The following is a 13,540-nucleotide window of genomic DNA, read 5'->3' as shown; positions in this document are numbered from 1 at the left end:
GCTTCGCAGGTCCCATTCTCTGTAGCGGGCCGACCGTAGCCGACATTGCGTTGGGGCACTTGCCTGCTTAGAGCTAGGACAATTTAATGATACAGCAGAAGGAAAAGGGTGTGTTCGCACGGGAACGATGGGGTGCCTTTTGATGTTGAGGATGCCAGTAACATGCCTGCTTTTCCATCCCTCAACAGCCACAATGGTGCGCATGAATGTCCTGGCAGACGCGCTCAAGAGCATTAACAATGCCGAAAAGAGAGGCAAACGCCAGGTTCTTATCAGGCCATGCTCCAAAGTCATCGTCCGATTTCTGACCGTGATGATGAAGCATGGTAAGTGGGTCTTCTGTTTCCACGTGAGAATACTGAGGCAGTCCGTTGTGTAGACAGTCATTGTACAGGACAGGACTGGGAAGATGGTGGAGCCAGGCATCGGTTATCCTTGGAAATTCCTGCAGTGCGTGGGCTAGTTTGGACGGATAAGCTATTCAGGAAGCACTGAGTAAGTTAGGACTGTTGAAAGGAGGAGGAAGTTTGTGACTGTTGCTCTATTAGTCGTTTGGGAGCTAAAATCGCCTTTCTTAGTTCTGCTGCAACAAGTTTTTGAACATATCCTGAACTCTTCCAAGAACTTTGGGGTGAAAAGGAAAATTGTTGCATGTCTTGGGCACGAAGTAGCTTTGTGGGAGGAAGGGGGAAATAATCCCCATTAGAATGCAGGGTTGGTGTTGGACCCTAAATTTAAAATATTAGGCTGTAAAAGTTTTGATTCAGAGCAACTGTCATTTGTCTAAAGGTGTAGAGAAGCAGTCACTTAAGATGATAAAGAGGAAGGTAGGCAGACAGTGGAAATACTAGAGCGTACTTATTAGGTCTGTTAAGTTGATAACTCATGTTCCGTAGGTTACATTGGCGAATTTGAAATCATCGATGATCACAGAGCTGGGAAAATTGTTGTGAATCTCACAGGCCGGTTAAACAAGGTAAGAGTTGATTATCTTCCACATAGAAGAACTTAAAAGAATTACCAAACATGGTGTTAAACATGTTGTAATTAACCTTGCAAAACTGAGTTAGTGGTGTGATTGCTCTACCTAGTTAGGTTAAAAAAAATTGGGGGCGCCTGAGTGGCTTGAGTCGGTTAAGTGTCCAACTGGTTCAGGTCATGATCTCACGGTTCCTGGGTTTGAGCCCTGCATGGGGTTCTGTGCTGACAGCTAGCTCAGAGCCTGGAGCCTGCTTCAGATTCTGTCTACCTCTCTCTGACTCTACCCCACTTGTGCTCTGTCTCAAAAATAAATAAAAAAAATTTTTAAAATAATTGAAATCCTTAATCTTTATATGACATTTTGATGTTTTTTTTTTCTTCAGGGTTGTATTTGCTCTAGAATTGTTAGTTAATCCTAATGTTTGTGGAGTACGGGCTTTCTGAAGGGAGATGCCACAGGGTGGGGTGAAATGAACACCTGATGGTCCAGGTGTTTGAATATTGGATGGTATGCTGCCCGCCCACTGGCTTGAACTTGTGTTCAAGAAGGTCTAATCCTGTCTGTAAATAACTTTGTTCATCCTCTCTCTTGGTTATAATGTGTTTGTTAAAAGAATTGGGCTCTCTTAACAATATTAATACCTACATTTTTACTGGCATGGGCTGTATGGGTGTCTTTGTTTCGTGCTCCCTTTCACTTTGACTTGTCAGCATAACCTGTTGGATATATTTGATCTGTTCTGCCTTAACTTATTGCATGTTTTAAGGGACAGGTATCTTTAACAAGATAGGGTCCCTGAATTGCTACCCTACTTTTTGTGTTCAGGTTTCTAACTTTCAGATTTGGAAGGAGCCTGACATCCTGTGGTCCAACACAGATGAGGGAAAAACAGGCCCAGAAATGAGTCGTTAGTGGCAGGGGCCAGATTGATTGGTAAGGTTATTCTCTGGTCCAACAATTTGTTTTATAAAGTTGCTTCCCTGTATAGTGAGCTTGTGCCATGTGTGGATACCTACCTAGTGTTAGATGAAAACTGCAGCATGTGAGGCCTTCATGAGAGATTAGAGTTTTCAAGTTAATTTTGAGACTGTTCTTTTGTTTTAGTTGTTAGTCCTTAGATTCCAACCCTAAAGAAGTTGGATTCACTACTCATTTGGGTCACGCCAACCCTCACAGAGTGTTCTTGAAGTAGAAGAGGGTGTTGTCCTATTAGGAGTTAGGAAGCTGAGTTATGCTCAGGGTCTCCCAACTAGGTGGTAACCAGTGGCAGAGCTGCCTTCAGAATGTAGTTTGTACTACATTTTAAAACCGTCCCACAGAATGACTGGATGTTTAAAACTCCTACTAGAGAAGTGCTGTGCACCAAATTCCTCTTGAATATTCACTATACATAAAACTTGATTTGAACAGAGTATTTCCCAAGTGGAACTCCGTTGTGGCATAATTGTTATGTGGTAGCTTGAAAAATGATGGCTGAGGTAGTTGAAATCCAGGCTTAGCTTTCTGACCTTGGTGGGGCAAAACAAACTTCAGTTTCTCTGAACTTCAGTTTTCCTCCTTTGTAGGACACTGTTGCCTCAGTTTCCTTCACGCAAGAGATGGATGTATCCTTAACTGTGGAAGTTTAATGGGGCTGAGAAGTAAGGAAGTGTTTAGAAATTAGATTAAAATTCTGGTTTTGGTCACATCCTAAGATTTGTCTGGTTTGGGAGAGGCTTAATCCTATTAGCCGAATGAGGTTTTGATGCTGGAATAAATAGCCTGGCTGTGGTGGAGTGGAGGCCTTCGAAAAGGCTCCCATTATAGCTTGTGTGGAGCAAGAACTGTTAGACCATTTTCCTCTGTCTGTATTCCTAGTATCCACTGCGGGATTGCTCTTGACACTTGACAGGGTAGCTGATGAGATCTTGATAAAAGGAAAACCCTAGTGGTTTTCCTAGCTTAGGGCATTTGGGCCTGAGGCCCATTTTGTTTCTTTGGGTTCAGATCTGTCTGTGGAAGTGGAACTGTTCTAAAGATTTGATTAAGTTCTAACCTCCTAGTTTCCTATAGCTTCCTGTTAGGCATTTTGGAGTCTCAACGACTCTAGTGTGGATATGCACACAGCTGTCTACCTGCTCTCTCAGCCCCCTGGAGGTCACGCTTTCGCGGTACTGATCCTGAGTGTTCTCACATGATCATCTCTGGTGTATAAATAGGAATCTTTCTGCATTGAGACTTGTAAGTGTATTAGTGACTTGTAGGGTAGAGAAGTGAAGGGGGCTCATGTAGCTCCAGGGAGTTTTTTGGTCCCCTTAGGTTCTACTTTCTAAACCCAGTTGATCTAGTTAGTCAGGGACCTTGAATGAGTCTACATTAAGCCGTCTGCTAGTGGATGTTTGAACATTTATTGTGTTTTAGAATTTGAATGTAGCTGAATGATGAAGAGTTTAGAGCTCTCCCACTGGAAGGTGATTGTTGCTGTGGTCCAGTAGCAAACGGGGCAGGTGACTGTAAGGACTCTGCTTGCCTTGGCTTCCACCCATTTTGCTAGATAAGTTGATTGTAAACGTATCCTGGTAGTTTGACATGGAACAGCAGTTCTTGGATTTTAGCTTCGTGTCTGGAATTTTTTTTTAAGTTCTAATATTTTGCACTTTTAGTTTACAGGTGAAGAATTTGTGACCCTACACATTCATAACAGCCTTACTATGAAAAAAGAAAGTTTTGAGTACAATTTTGTCTAAGGCTTGGTCTCTTATCTCTTCTCTTTAAAATCTGATCACTTATTTGGGGACAGCTCTCTAGCTCATAGGGATGTATGATGTTGACCTGACCTTGCCATATATTACCTTGTGTTCTCCCTCTTGTATTGTCTTTTTAAATAACTTTTTCCAGGCATAGTCTTAATTCAGTATATTTTTCAAATGACATGGATGTTAAGATTGCACAGATTAGTTCCTCATTAAATGCCGAGTTGGTTGGTTTATGTCGTATTTAGATATAAATGCCATTTGTGTTAGTTTTCTTCTGGTATTGGTGAGATGTGAACAGTGTTTTCTGTTATGCTTTTACAGTGTGGAGTGATCAGCCCCAGGTTTGATGTACAACTCAAAGATCTAGAAAAATGGCAGAATAATCTGCTCCCGTCCCGCCAGTTTGGGTGAGTTGATTTTCCTCGTTTAAAAGAGATTAATGCTAAGGATTGCTGTGGTGCAGTTGGACTAGAGTGGAGGATTTTTTTGTTTCTGTTTTTGTTTTTTTTAGAGTAGTAATTGTCTCCATCCCCAATCATCCTAACTCAAGGATTAGCTCTCATATGTTAACCTATTTCATGTGCTAGGTGACAGCAGATCTGTGTCTCCTTTAATGTCTGCTCTTTTGACTCAGTGCATATAATTCATATTACATGTTCATAGTGATTCCGTTGTATGGCTAGAATCACTTTCTGAACCCTAGGCCTCTAGGGAAACTCAATTTTTTCATCATTTGAAGAGATGGAGTTCAAATCCTTGCTTTCCTGCTTTAAAGCTGTGAGGCCTTGCATAACTCCTAGCCTTGGTTTCTTCATCTGTGAAAATTGTAATTGTTCTCTTCAACTGATTTAATTCTGGCAAAATACTTATAGGCTGTGACATGACACAGTAAGTGCTTAGCTGTTTGTGGTTAAGAATGTAAGTACCCCCCTCAATCATATGTTTGGTGATGTGGTTGTGTTTATACCCATTTTGTAGTTACAGTATTAGAGGTATAGTGTAGTGAATTATTTCATTATAATTAATGGTACTAATTTTAGTGCCTCACAGTTTACCTTGATCCTCATAGTAGCCCATGAGATAGCCAGGCCAAGTAGGATTTCCCTTGTCCAAATGACTATCTTTACCATAGCTTGTCTGTGATCATATAGTAAGTGGCAGAAACCATTCAGTCGTATTTATGTCAACGCTTTATTGCTTTAGTCTGTCTCCTTAACCTGAGAAGAGGAAGTGACAGTTTGAAATGAAAGTTCAGTTTTTGTTTGCAGTGAAGCTTAACAGCGCTGTGTTTCGGTGTTAGCTGAGGCTGTATGCGTGTATTGCATGGCTGAGGCCTTTGGATTTGCGTCTCTTGGTTCCAGCAGCCCTGCTTGCACTGCCGCACGCTGTCATGGAGAGGCGTCTCAAGCACTGATGAATGTTGGTCTTTTTCTGTACCACGAAGCAGCTCTGTGTTGAACTATTTTTAGGAAAAACTCACCAACATTTTTTTTTTTTTTTTAACTTTCCATAGTTTCATTGTACTGACAACCTCAGCTGGCATCATGGACCATGAAGAAGCAAGACGAAAACACACAGGAGGGAAAATCCTGGGATTCTTTTTCTAGAGATGTAATACGTTCATACAAATAAAATGCCTCACTGGACTCTAGTGCTTCCCTCAGTCGTTTTGAACTTTACAGCAGAGTAGCAAGAGTGTCACTGTACAGCCTTTCTTAATTGGAGAATGCTGCTTCCCTGAAGTGAACAAGAAAGTCTTGCCTTGTGATAACTCACACCATCATGCTCATGGCTCTCCAGAGAAGGTTTTGTCTAGCCCTGGATCGCTGAATCTGGGTTGGGGTCCAGGTGTGAAGCTTTCCCTTTCTGAAGTTTTACGTTAACCCTGGAAGGAGTGATGGCCTGTTGTTAACTTGACAGTACACATTTTATGCACTGTTCTTAACTGCCCTAACAATATGAGGTGGCTACAGTTAACTGTAAGTGCTTATAAGAAAGCAGACGACTAGAGCCCACAGCTCACTAAGATCCATCTCCAAGTAAATTTGGATGGCATGTAAGAAACATTTTAGCAGTGTGCTAGTAAGATGCCATTTAGAAAAATGAAACCTTTTAAAAACTAGTTTTATGGTAAACCTGTCACAAATGTGTTCCTGGAATTGAGAAAAATTGGTTTTCCTGAACCATTTCATGTATGGAATGCTTCTAAATAGCTCAACCACCAAAGAGCGTAGGGTGACTTCTGTGAAGTACAACAGGACTCCACTCCCAGTTTCTAAGCAGTGCTGTCCAGTAAAGTAACAAAAGCCACATGTGTAATTTAAACTTCCAGTAGCTATATAAAAACATGTGAAGAGAAACTGGATTTTTTAAATAACACTTGTGTTCAGACTTAAAATTTCAACATGCAATTGATATGAAATGAATGGACTTTTACTCTTCGTAATAAGACTCTGAAATTATGTATACTGTATGTTTACACTTAAAGCACACTTTAATTGGTACTAACCAGTTAACATAGCCATGTGTGGCTGGTGTTCCATGCTGGACAGCACAGGCTGGATCTTGATTCTTGGAAGTTCTGTGGGTCTGCCTAAGGAGAAAGGAAGCTTGGAAGAGAGCCCACATGGATCATTGTCCACCTGGCTAGCTGTATTTGCCAGGCAGGGGAGTGGCATGAATGGGGCAGAACACAGCCTTAATTGTTTTCTAGTTCTGTGAGCCAAAGTTGAGAAAATGACTGACTGACTGCCAGCCTGATTTCAGGAAGTCTAGTAGGTCTAATAGGATGTTAGGTGCTAAGGGCTGTTGGAGAGGTGTGGGTTTAATTTTTTTTTTCCCCTTTTCAGAAGAGGGTGCTTTTTCACTGTTTGATAACTCCTCTTAAGACTACTTTCTGACTTCCTGGTAGGTAAAGCCATTTTCAGCTCTCAAGTACTGGGGATATTGAATGAACACTCCCCTGGTTGTAAGGTGATCTCTAGCAAATGGCAACCTCTGGGGCTCCTGTTCCGGTAAAAAGAGAAACTACGTGAAGGATGTTGAGAACACACTTGAAACAGCCTGGGGCCAGTGCGTGGCCAGCATTCAATAATGGAACTTTCTGGGGGCACCTGGGTGGCTCAGTCGGTTGAGTAGGTCTGACTTCAGCTCAGGTCATGATATGATGATTTGTGGGTTTGAGTCCCATTGTTGGTCAGAGCCTGGAGCCTGCTTTGGATTCTGTCTCCCTCTCTCTGACCCTCCCCTGCTCACAACTGTTTTTCTCAGAAATAAAAACATTAAAAAAATGTAACTTTCTGAAAGGAGGGGTTACTGTAAGATACGGGAATTAGCTAGGAATGTCAAGACTGGCCCTCTTGTAGGCCCCACTTAATGTTAGGAGAAAGTGAGTTGATAGGCAGGTCTGGATTTTGAGCCTCTGTTTGAAAGACAGTAACATGGGCTGAGGGGTTTAGCCAACCAGAATTGAAGTGCTTTTCCACTAAGTAGCCTTGGTTCCCTCATCTGCATAAAGAGAATAATGGAAAACCTACTTCAGAGTTGGGGAAAGATGACATTGTAAAATAGCACTTGGCTGTGTGTGTATGTGTGTGTGTGTATAGTAGTATTTGTCTCTTGTCAGAGGTGAAGGGAGTCCAGAAGAATCTTCAAAGAGCTGATTGTTGATTATTTCTCTTAATGCCAAGATGTAAGCTCCAGGAACACAGGCTATGTTTTGTTTACTGTTGTGTCTCCCCTTAAACTTAGGCTTTGGCACAGTGGATGCCTCTGTATGTACATCTTTGATGGAATGAATCATTCTCTTCCTAGGCAGTGATAACTAGGTACTAAAATAGGACAAGAAAATGGTCTCATTTATGTTGTCTGCATGTAGTGGGGATCTTCTGTCCTTTGAAGTGGTCATAGGTAGAAAAAAATAGGTGCTAAGGTAGGGAAAAGGGAGTGGCCAGTTGATGGGTTTAATAGCACAGTTCCCTTGTGTTTATGAGGAAGCAGATAGTTTTAGCCCATATTTCTGAGATGCAGTAAATAGAGTAGTAACATGACCTGTGGACTGGTTGGCCTGAACTAGACTCTGGAGACCAATCAGGTTCCTGCTAAACAGGATAGCTTACCTTGGAGGTATACTTTGCTATAGTGTAAACCCAGCCTTTCCTCCCAGCCTGCCACTCCCGCATGCAGAGACCAGGGGTTGAGGTTGGGGCTGCCAGAATTTTGATCATCTGAGCCTACTGGATACATTTTGAGTCCGTGTTTTTTTAAAAAGGGACCTCCGCACCTATCCAGACCCTGGATTTTTAACCTAAAACCTACAGACAGATGATAGACCAATTTGATGAAAATAACATGCAAAATTGATACCCGTGCATTTTTTTTGGAGACATTCCATAGAGTGTAGAGCCTTTGATCAGAGGCTGAAAGACATTTAGAAAGGTTAAAGAACTACCGAAGACCTCGTCCTAGGACATCTGTGTCCATGGTCTGTGTGTGCTGTGTTCTCATTTACAGGCTGTTTTATCTTACCCCTGGGTAACATGGGTTCGCTCTGGTAATGGTGCTAGATAGAGGAGCTTTAAGTTCTTGGTCAAGTCAGCATCCGAGATAATTTCACCACAGGCTAGGAAGTTTGCTTTCTACTCTTAACCCCAAAGAAAGAAAGCTCTGGGAGATCCCAAATCTGATTCTCACTTGACTTTCCAGTCTAATCCACTACTACTAAAAACTCACCAATTCTCTAAATTAACCACCCCAAATGTCCCACACTGAGCCTTTGGTTAAGGCTCACCTCACTTGGAATGCCTTTTTCCTGTTTCCCCTAGATATTCCAAAGAGCCAGCTTAAATATTCTATAAATTTTCCTCCAAAAGAATATGTGCTGTTATACTTCCTTTTCTTCTAAAAATAAGAATGCCTTAATAAGTAGTTTTTTTCCCCTAAAAATAAGAATGTCTGTTGAATGGTTACTATATGCCATGCACAGAATTTAGCTTTACATATACCGTCTCATTTAATTTCAACAATTCCACAAAATGACTCCTATCAGTGGCTCTAGTTTTTCAGCTGGAAAAAAGTGAAGCACAAGAGTTGTGAAGCCATTTGTTCGAGATGCTATGAAATGACAAAGTTGGAATTTAAATATGCAGACTTTCCTGGCCCTTAACAATTTTCGGTCATGCCTTCTTGTCTTCACCATGACTAGGGCTTAAGAGATGCTTACCATGTCTAGGTGTTTGGGGTACAAGGGTACAGGCATCTAGTCCTCGCCCTCATTTTATTTATTTTTTTTCTTTTACAAATAGTTTATTGTCAAATTAGTTTCCACATAACACCCAGTGCTCATCCCCACAAGTGTCCTCCATGCCCATCCCCCCTTTCCCCCACATCCATCAGTCCTCAGTTTTTGTCAGCATTCAAGAGTCTCTCCTGGTTTGCCTCTCTCCCTTTCCCCCACCATTTCCCCCCTTCTTCTCCCCCTTGTTCCTCCGTCAAGTTCCTCCTAATCCTCCTATACGTGCAAACATATGATATTTGTCCTTCTCTGCCTGACTTATTTCGCTCAGCATAACACCCTCAAGGTCCATCCATGTTGCTACACATGGCCAGATTTCATTGTTTCTCATTGCCATGTAGTATTCCATGGTATAGATAAACCACATCTTCTTGATCCATTCATCTGTTGATGGACACTTAGGCTCTTTCCATGTTTTAGCTATTGAGAGTGCTGCTATGAACTTGCCCTCATTTTAAACTGTAATAGGCTGAGCTTTCCTCGGAGTAGCCCTGTTACCCACCTCTGTAACCAGCATCTAGCCTATCAGAGGGGATGTTGACATGTTTTAAAAAAGTCCTCTCTCACCCTCATGGCTGTGGCACAGCATTTTTTTTTTTTTTTTGTTTATTTTGAGAAAGCATTGGAGCAGGAGGGGCAGAGAGAGAGAGAGAATCCTAAGCAGGCTCTGTACTGTCAGTACAGAGCTCGATGTGGAGCTCAGTCTCAACCATGAGATTGTGATCTGAGCCGAAATCAGTTTTGGAGGCTTAACCAACTGAGCCACCCAGGTGTCCTAGAGAGCATGCTCTTTAAAGTGTACTCCTATCCAGCACCCGTGCTGTGCTGTGTCCATAGATTTCCATTGACCTGAGAATTAGTAGAGTGTGATGTGGGCAGGATTCGGTGCAAGGCTGTTGTCCTGGCATTCAGGTCCCCCTCTTTTATGTTTAAGCAATTTAATGGGCAGTGGAATTGCTGAAGACCGTACAGAAGATATACCAAAGGAGGCAATTTAGAAAACAAAACAAACATGCTTAAACGAACTTTGGAATCAAATGCCTCAGTCGGTGTGTGACCGTTTGCCTTGCCTATGTGACAGTTCCCACATCTTTAATATGGGGATAATAGTAATACTTCCGTGATGGTTGTGAAGGTTAAATACAATGCTTGCGAAGTGCTGGAGTGGTAATTTGAGCTGTTTGCAAAATACCCTGGTTCTCCACCTGTCAGGCACATGCGCTTTCCAAGTGACCAATTCTGGCCTGTGAATTTGCTGTGAGCAGAAGTGCTGGAGCATTTAGTGGCTGGTGTGAGACCTCTGCCTGTTTTCCTTCTGCCACGGTGATGGGTGCTGTGCCAAGAAGTAGCTGCTTCATTACTCCAGGCCTCTGAAGGTGACAGTCCAGAAGCTCCAACCATCTAGCAGTGGGAGTGTAGGAATTGCAGGAAATCACTTGATGATTTGGTTTGTTATTAATCTACTGATGCAAGTGTTTAAATTACAAAAAAGGAATAGGATGGTGTATAGAATAACAATAGATTCTTTGGGTAGATGAAAGGAGATTACAGCATTCTCTGTTCTGAATGTAGTTTTTTTTCACCAGCTACCTCTGTCCCCCTCCAGGTGTCCATGTGGGTCTTAAATGCCCAGCCCCCCAGCCCTCTGACCCTGGAGGGGGCAACTACTGCAGATCAGGTCAAAGATAACTTAGGATATTTTGAACGTGGGAGATGTGAAGTTTGTCTCTCTAAAATAGTGGAAATTGTAAGATGAAAACATTGAGTGCTCCTGGTTGTCATTATTTCTGCCATGTGAAAAAGATTACTGGGTGATAACAGAAAATATGGTCTACGAATGAGCAGCACAGATAAACTAGATCACGTCTTCGTGTGGTTGAGTCTGGGCTCTCGCTGAGAGGCTGCTGCATCCCTTCTCATGTTTGTATTTTGTGAGCAAGGAATAATGTTCTCTTCTTTTACTTAGAAAGAAGTACTTGTTTAGCTAAAAGTTACTGCTTTGGACTAAGTTCTAGTCATTCATTTGCAAACTATTAACAGTTCTGCTTGCAGCTCTTCCCCTGCTGTGCTCTGGGACTTCCTGGGGTTCGATCTCCTACTCCCTCAAATGAGGGATGGGCAACTGGTCCTACCTGCTTTATCAGTCAGTGTCCTGAGTTGCAAAAAAACCCCCTCAAGCTAGTGTAATTGATTGAAGGATATAAGGTAACTCATGGAATCCCTGGAAGCACCAGAGAATTTGTTCGGAGGCTTTGCACGTAGGCATGGATTTTCCGTTTTACCTCGGGCCCATTCTTGGAGAACTGCAGCTGCTTCTGGACACACAGCTCCCTCTATGACCCTGTGTCCCTAAAATGCTCCTGATTTCTTTGCTGTTTCCAGAGCTTGAGCTTTATCTGTCACCCTTACTAGAATAACCTTGGTACCATGGACAACATTTTGGGTTGGATAATGCTTTGTTGGGGTGGGGAAGGCCTGTCTTGTGCATTGTAGGATGTTTAGCAACATACGTGGCCTCTCCACACTGGATGCCACTTGAGACAGCCAGAAATGTCTCCAGGCATTGTCACATCCCCTGCCAGAGAGGTCACCCCAGGTTGAGAAGCAACCTATAGGTCTAAACTTAAAGTGCTCTATGAGTCAAAAGTTAACAAAGCAACTGCGAGCAGACAGTGCCAGGGCAAAAGTTCAGAAGTAGGCCCGTGTGTCATTTATCTATGTAAAAATTGTAATTTAGTCCATCAAGCTGTTTAATAAAATAGGTTCTGTCCTACCTTGACAACTTCATAACACCAAAACTTCAAACAAATCTTTTTATGTAATGAAGTAGGCAAAATATCAGAGAAAACAATTTAATTGTTGCATATATCTGAGTAAGTTGATGGGCCAGCAATATTTGGGTGAGAAATGAAAACCTTCGTGACTTACAAACTCTTCTGTATTTATTCCTTAAAATTTATTTCTCCTGCCTTCATTTTCATAAAACCAGTAAATAGGTTGTTAAAGTAAAAGTTTTTGTGTAATTTATGTTCTACTGGCAGTAATAACTCAAAGGACAAAATTTTCAAAATTTACAATTTCAGAATATTAAAAAATTGAATTTATTTTCGGAGAAAATGTAAATGAAAGTTAATGTAAATTTTGTTTTTAATTTTAATGTTCAGAAAAGTCAGTAAGGTTTTCTAAAATATTCAAAAGTATTTATTAAAATTTTAGGGCCATGGTACCTTGGTTAGCCCAGTTGGTTAAGCATCTGACTCTTGATGTCGGCTTAGGTCATGATTTTATGGTTGTGTGAGATCGAACCCCAGGTCAGGCTCTATACTGATGGTGTGGAGCCTGCTTGCGATTCTCTCCTTCCCGCTATCCCTCCCCTGCTTGCTCGCTTTCTCTGTCTGCCCCTTTCCCTGCTTGTACACTCTCTCAAAATAAATATATAAACATTAAAAAAAAATTTTAATTACAGGGCAAAATACAAAGTATTATAAGTAATAGATATCCGCGTTTTAAAGCAAAATTGTTTAAAGCTGAAATTTTTAAATAATATTTTGAAAACTTAATCTTACATAACTTTATTACACAAGTTTTTGCAGTTCTAGTATTCAGTGTCAATCTAGTTGCTAAAGACTTGGTGTCACTTCATACATCTTGTGTCTAGATCTCATGCATACAAATTAGAGAGTGATATAAATTGTTTAAATTGCAGAATGTTCTTCAGCAACAGAAAGCTGAGAACATGAAGAGAAATAGGAAAATGGATGCTCAGCATTGCTGTTATGCTAGAATATATTACGTGCTTGCCACTCAAGAAGAAGTTAATTAAGTTCTTTAATCTGTCATTTCTCTTACTTAAGTGCATTTTCAGCACTTCCTTCTTATCCTCTGAAGCAGTTTCTGTCTACAACATTGGTAGAGACTGCAACCCACAAACCTTTGTGACCTTTAGATATAGTTGCCTTTTGTTGAGAGATTTTAGGGCAAGAGGTGAGGCGAACATTCCTTGGGGCCTGAACAGTGTTAGTTATGCAACGGGATGTTTAGGATTACAGATCGTGCTGAGCCAGTGTAAGCACATGATCCTGAGTGACAAGAGCACCCTGTGTTCCTTAATATATTTATTTTGTTGTGTATTTCTGAGATATGGGGCCCATCTTGGTAGGATCTAAGTGCACTACTGGCTGGAGGGAGACTGGGGAAACAAGTCCCTGGCCTCCACCCTGGGGATCTTTAGACTCCATACAGGAAGTTTCTCCAAACACATATTGCTCAAAAGGTACTGGGTAACCAAAAATGGTATAATAGAGAAATCCAGGGCTGCGTCCCTCTTCCAGTACAACTAATGAACTGGCAAAAACTGGCAGAGTCTGCTTTTTTTTTTTTTTAATTTTTTAATGCTTTTTATTTATTTCTAGGAGAGAGAGAGAGAGACAGCGTGAGCAGGGGAGGGTCAGAGAGAGAGGGAGTCACAGACTGAAACAGGCTCCAGGCTCTGAACTGGCAGTCAGCACAGAGCCCGACGCGGGGCTCAAA

The 13,540-nt window shown here is 41.6% G+C and overlaps 1 protein-coding gene across 5 annotated transcripts in view; it reads left to right on the top strand.

Moving 5' to 3' along the window:
• The window catches only part of RPS15A (ribosomal protein S15a), a 159,507-nt gene that overhangs the window by 935 nt on the left and 145,032 nt on the right, over nt 1–13,540 (top strand). For 4 of the 5 annotated variants that reach the window (XM_077773236.1, XM_077773237.1, XM_077773238.1 and 1 more), the window contains exons 2-4: nt 189–326; nt 897–976; nt 4,039–4,124. In XM_077773236.1, coding sequence (XP_077629362.1) covers nt 194–326; nt 897–976; nt 4,039–4,124 — 299 coding nt within the window. In that variant the 5' untranslated portion in view covers nt 189–193. Of the gene's footprint in view, nt 1–188; nt 327–896; nt 977–4,038; nt 4,125–5,230; nt 5,364–13,540 lie in introns of those variants that run through there. The other variant, XM_077773240.1, reaches the window with a different exon arrangement.

This window comes from Crocuta crocuta, unplaced genomic scaffold (genome assembly GCF_008692635.1).
Source record: "Crocuta crocuta isolate KB4526 unplaced genomic scaffold, BGI_CrCroc_1.0 scaffold16, whole genome shotgun sequence".
Lineage (NCBI taxonomy): Eukaryota > Metazoa > Chordata > Mammalia > Carnivora > Hyaenidae > Crocuta > Crocuta crocuta.
The sequence above is the reverse complement of the archived record's forward strand: the minus strand, read 5'-3'. Positions and strand labels throughout refer to the sequence as shown.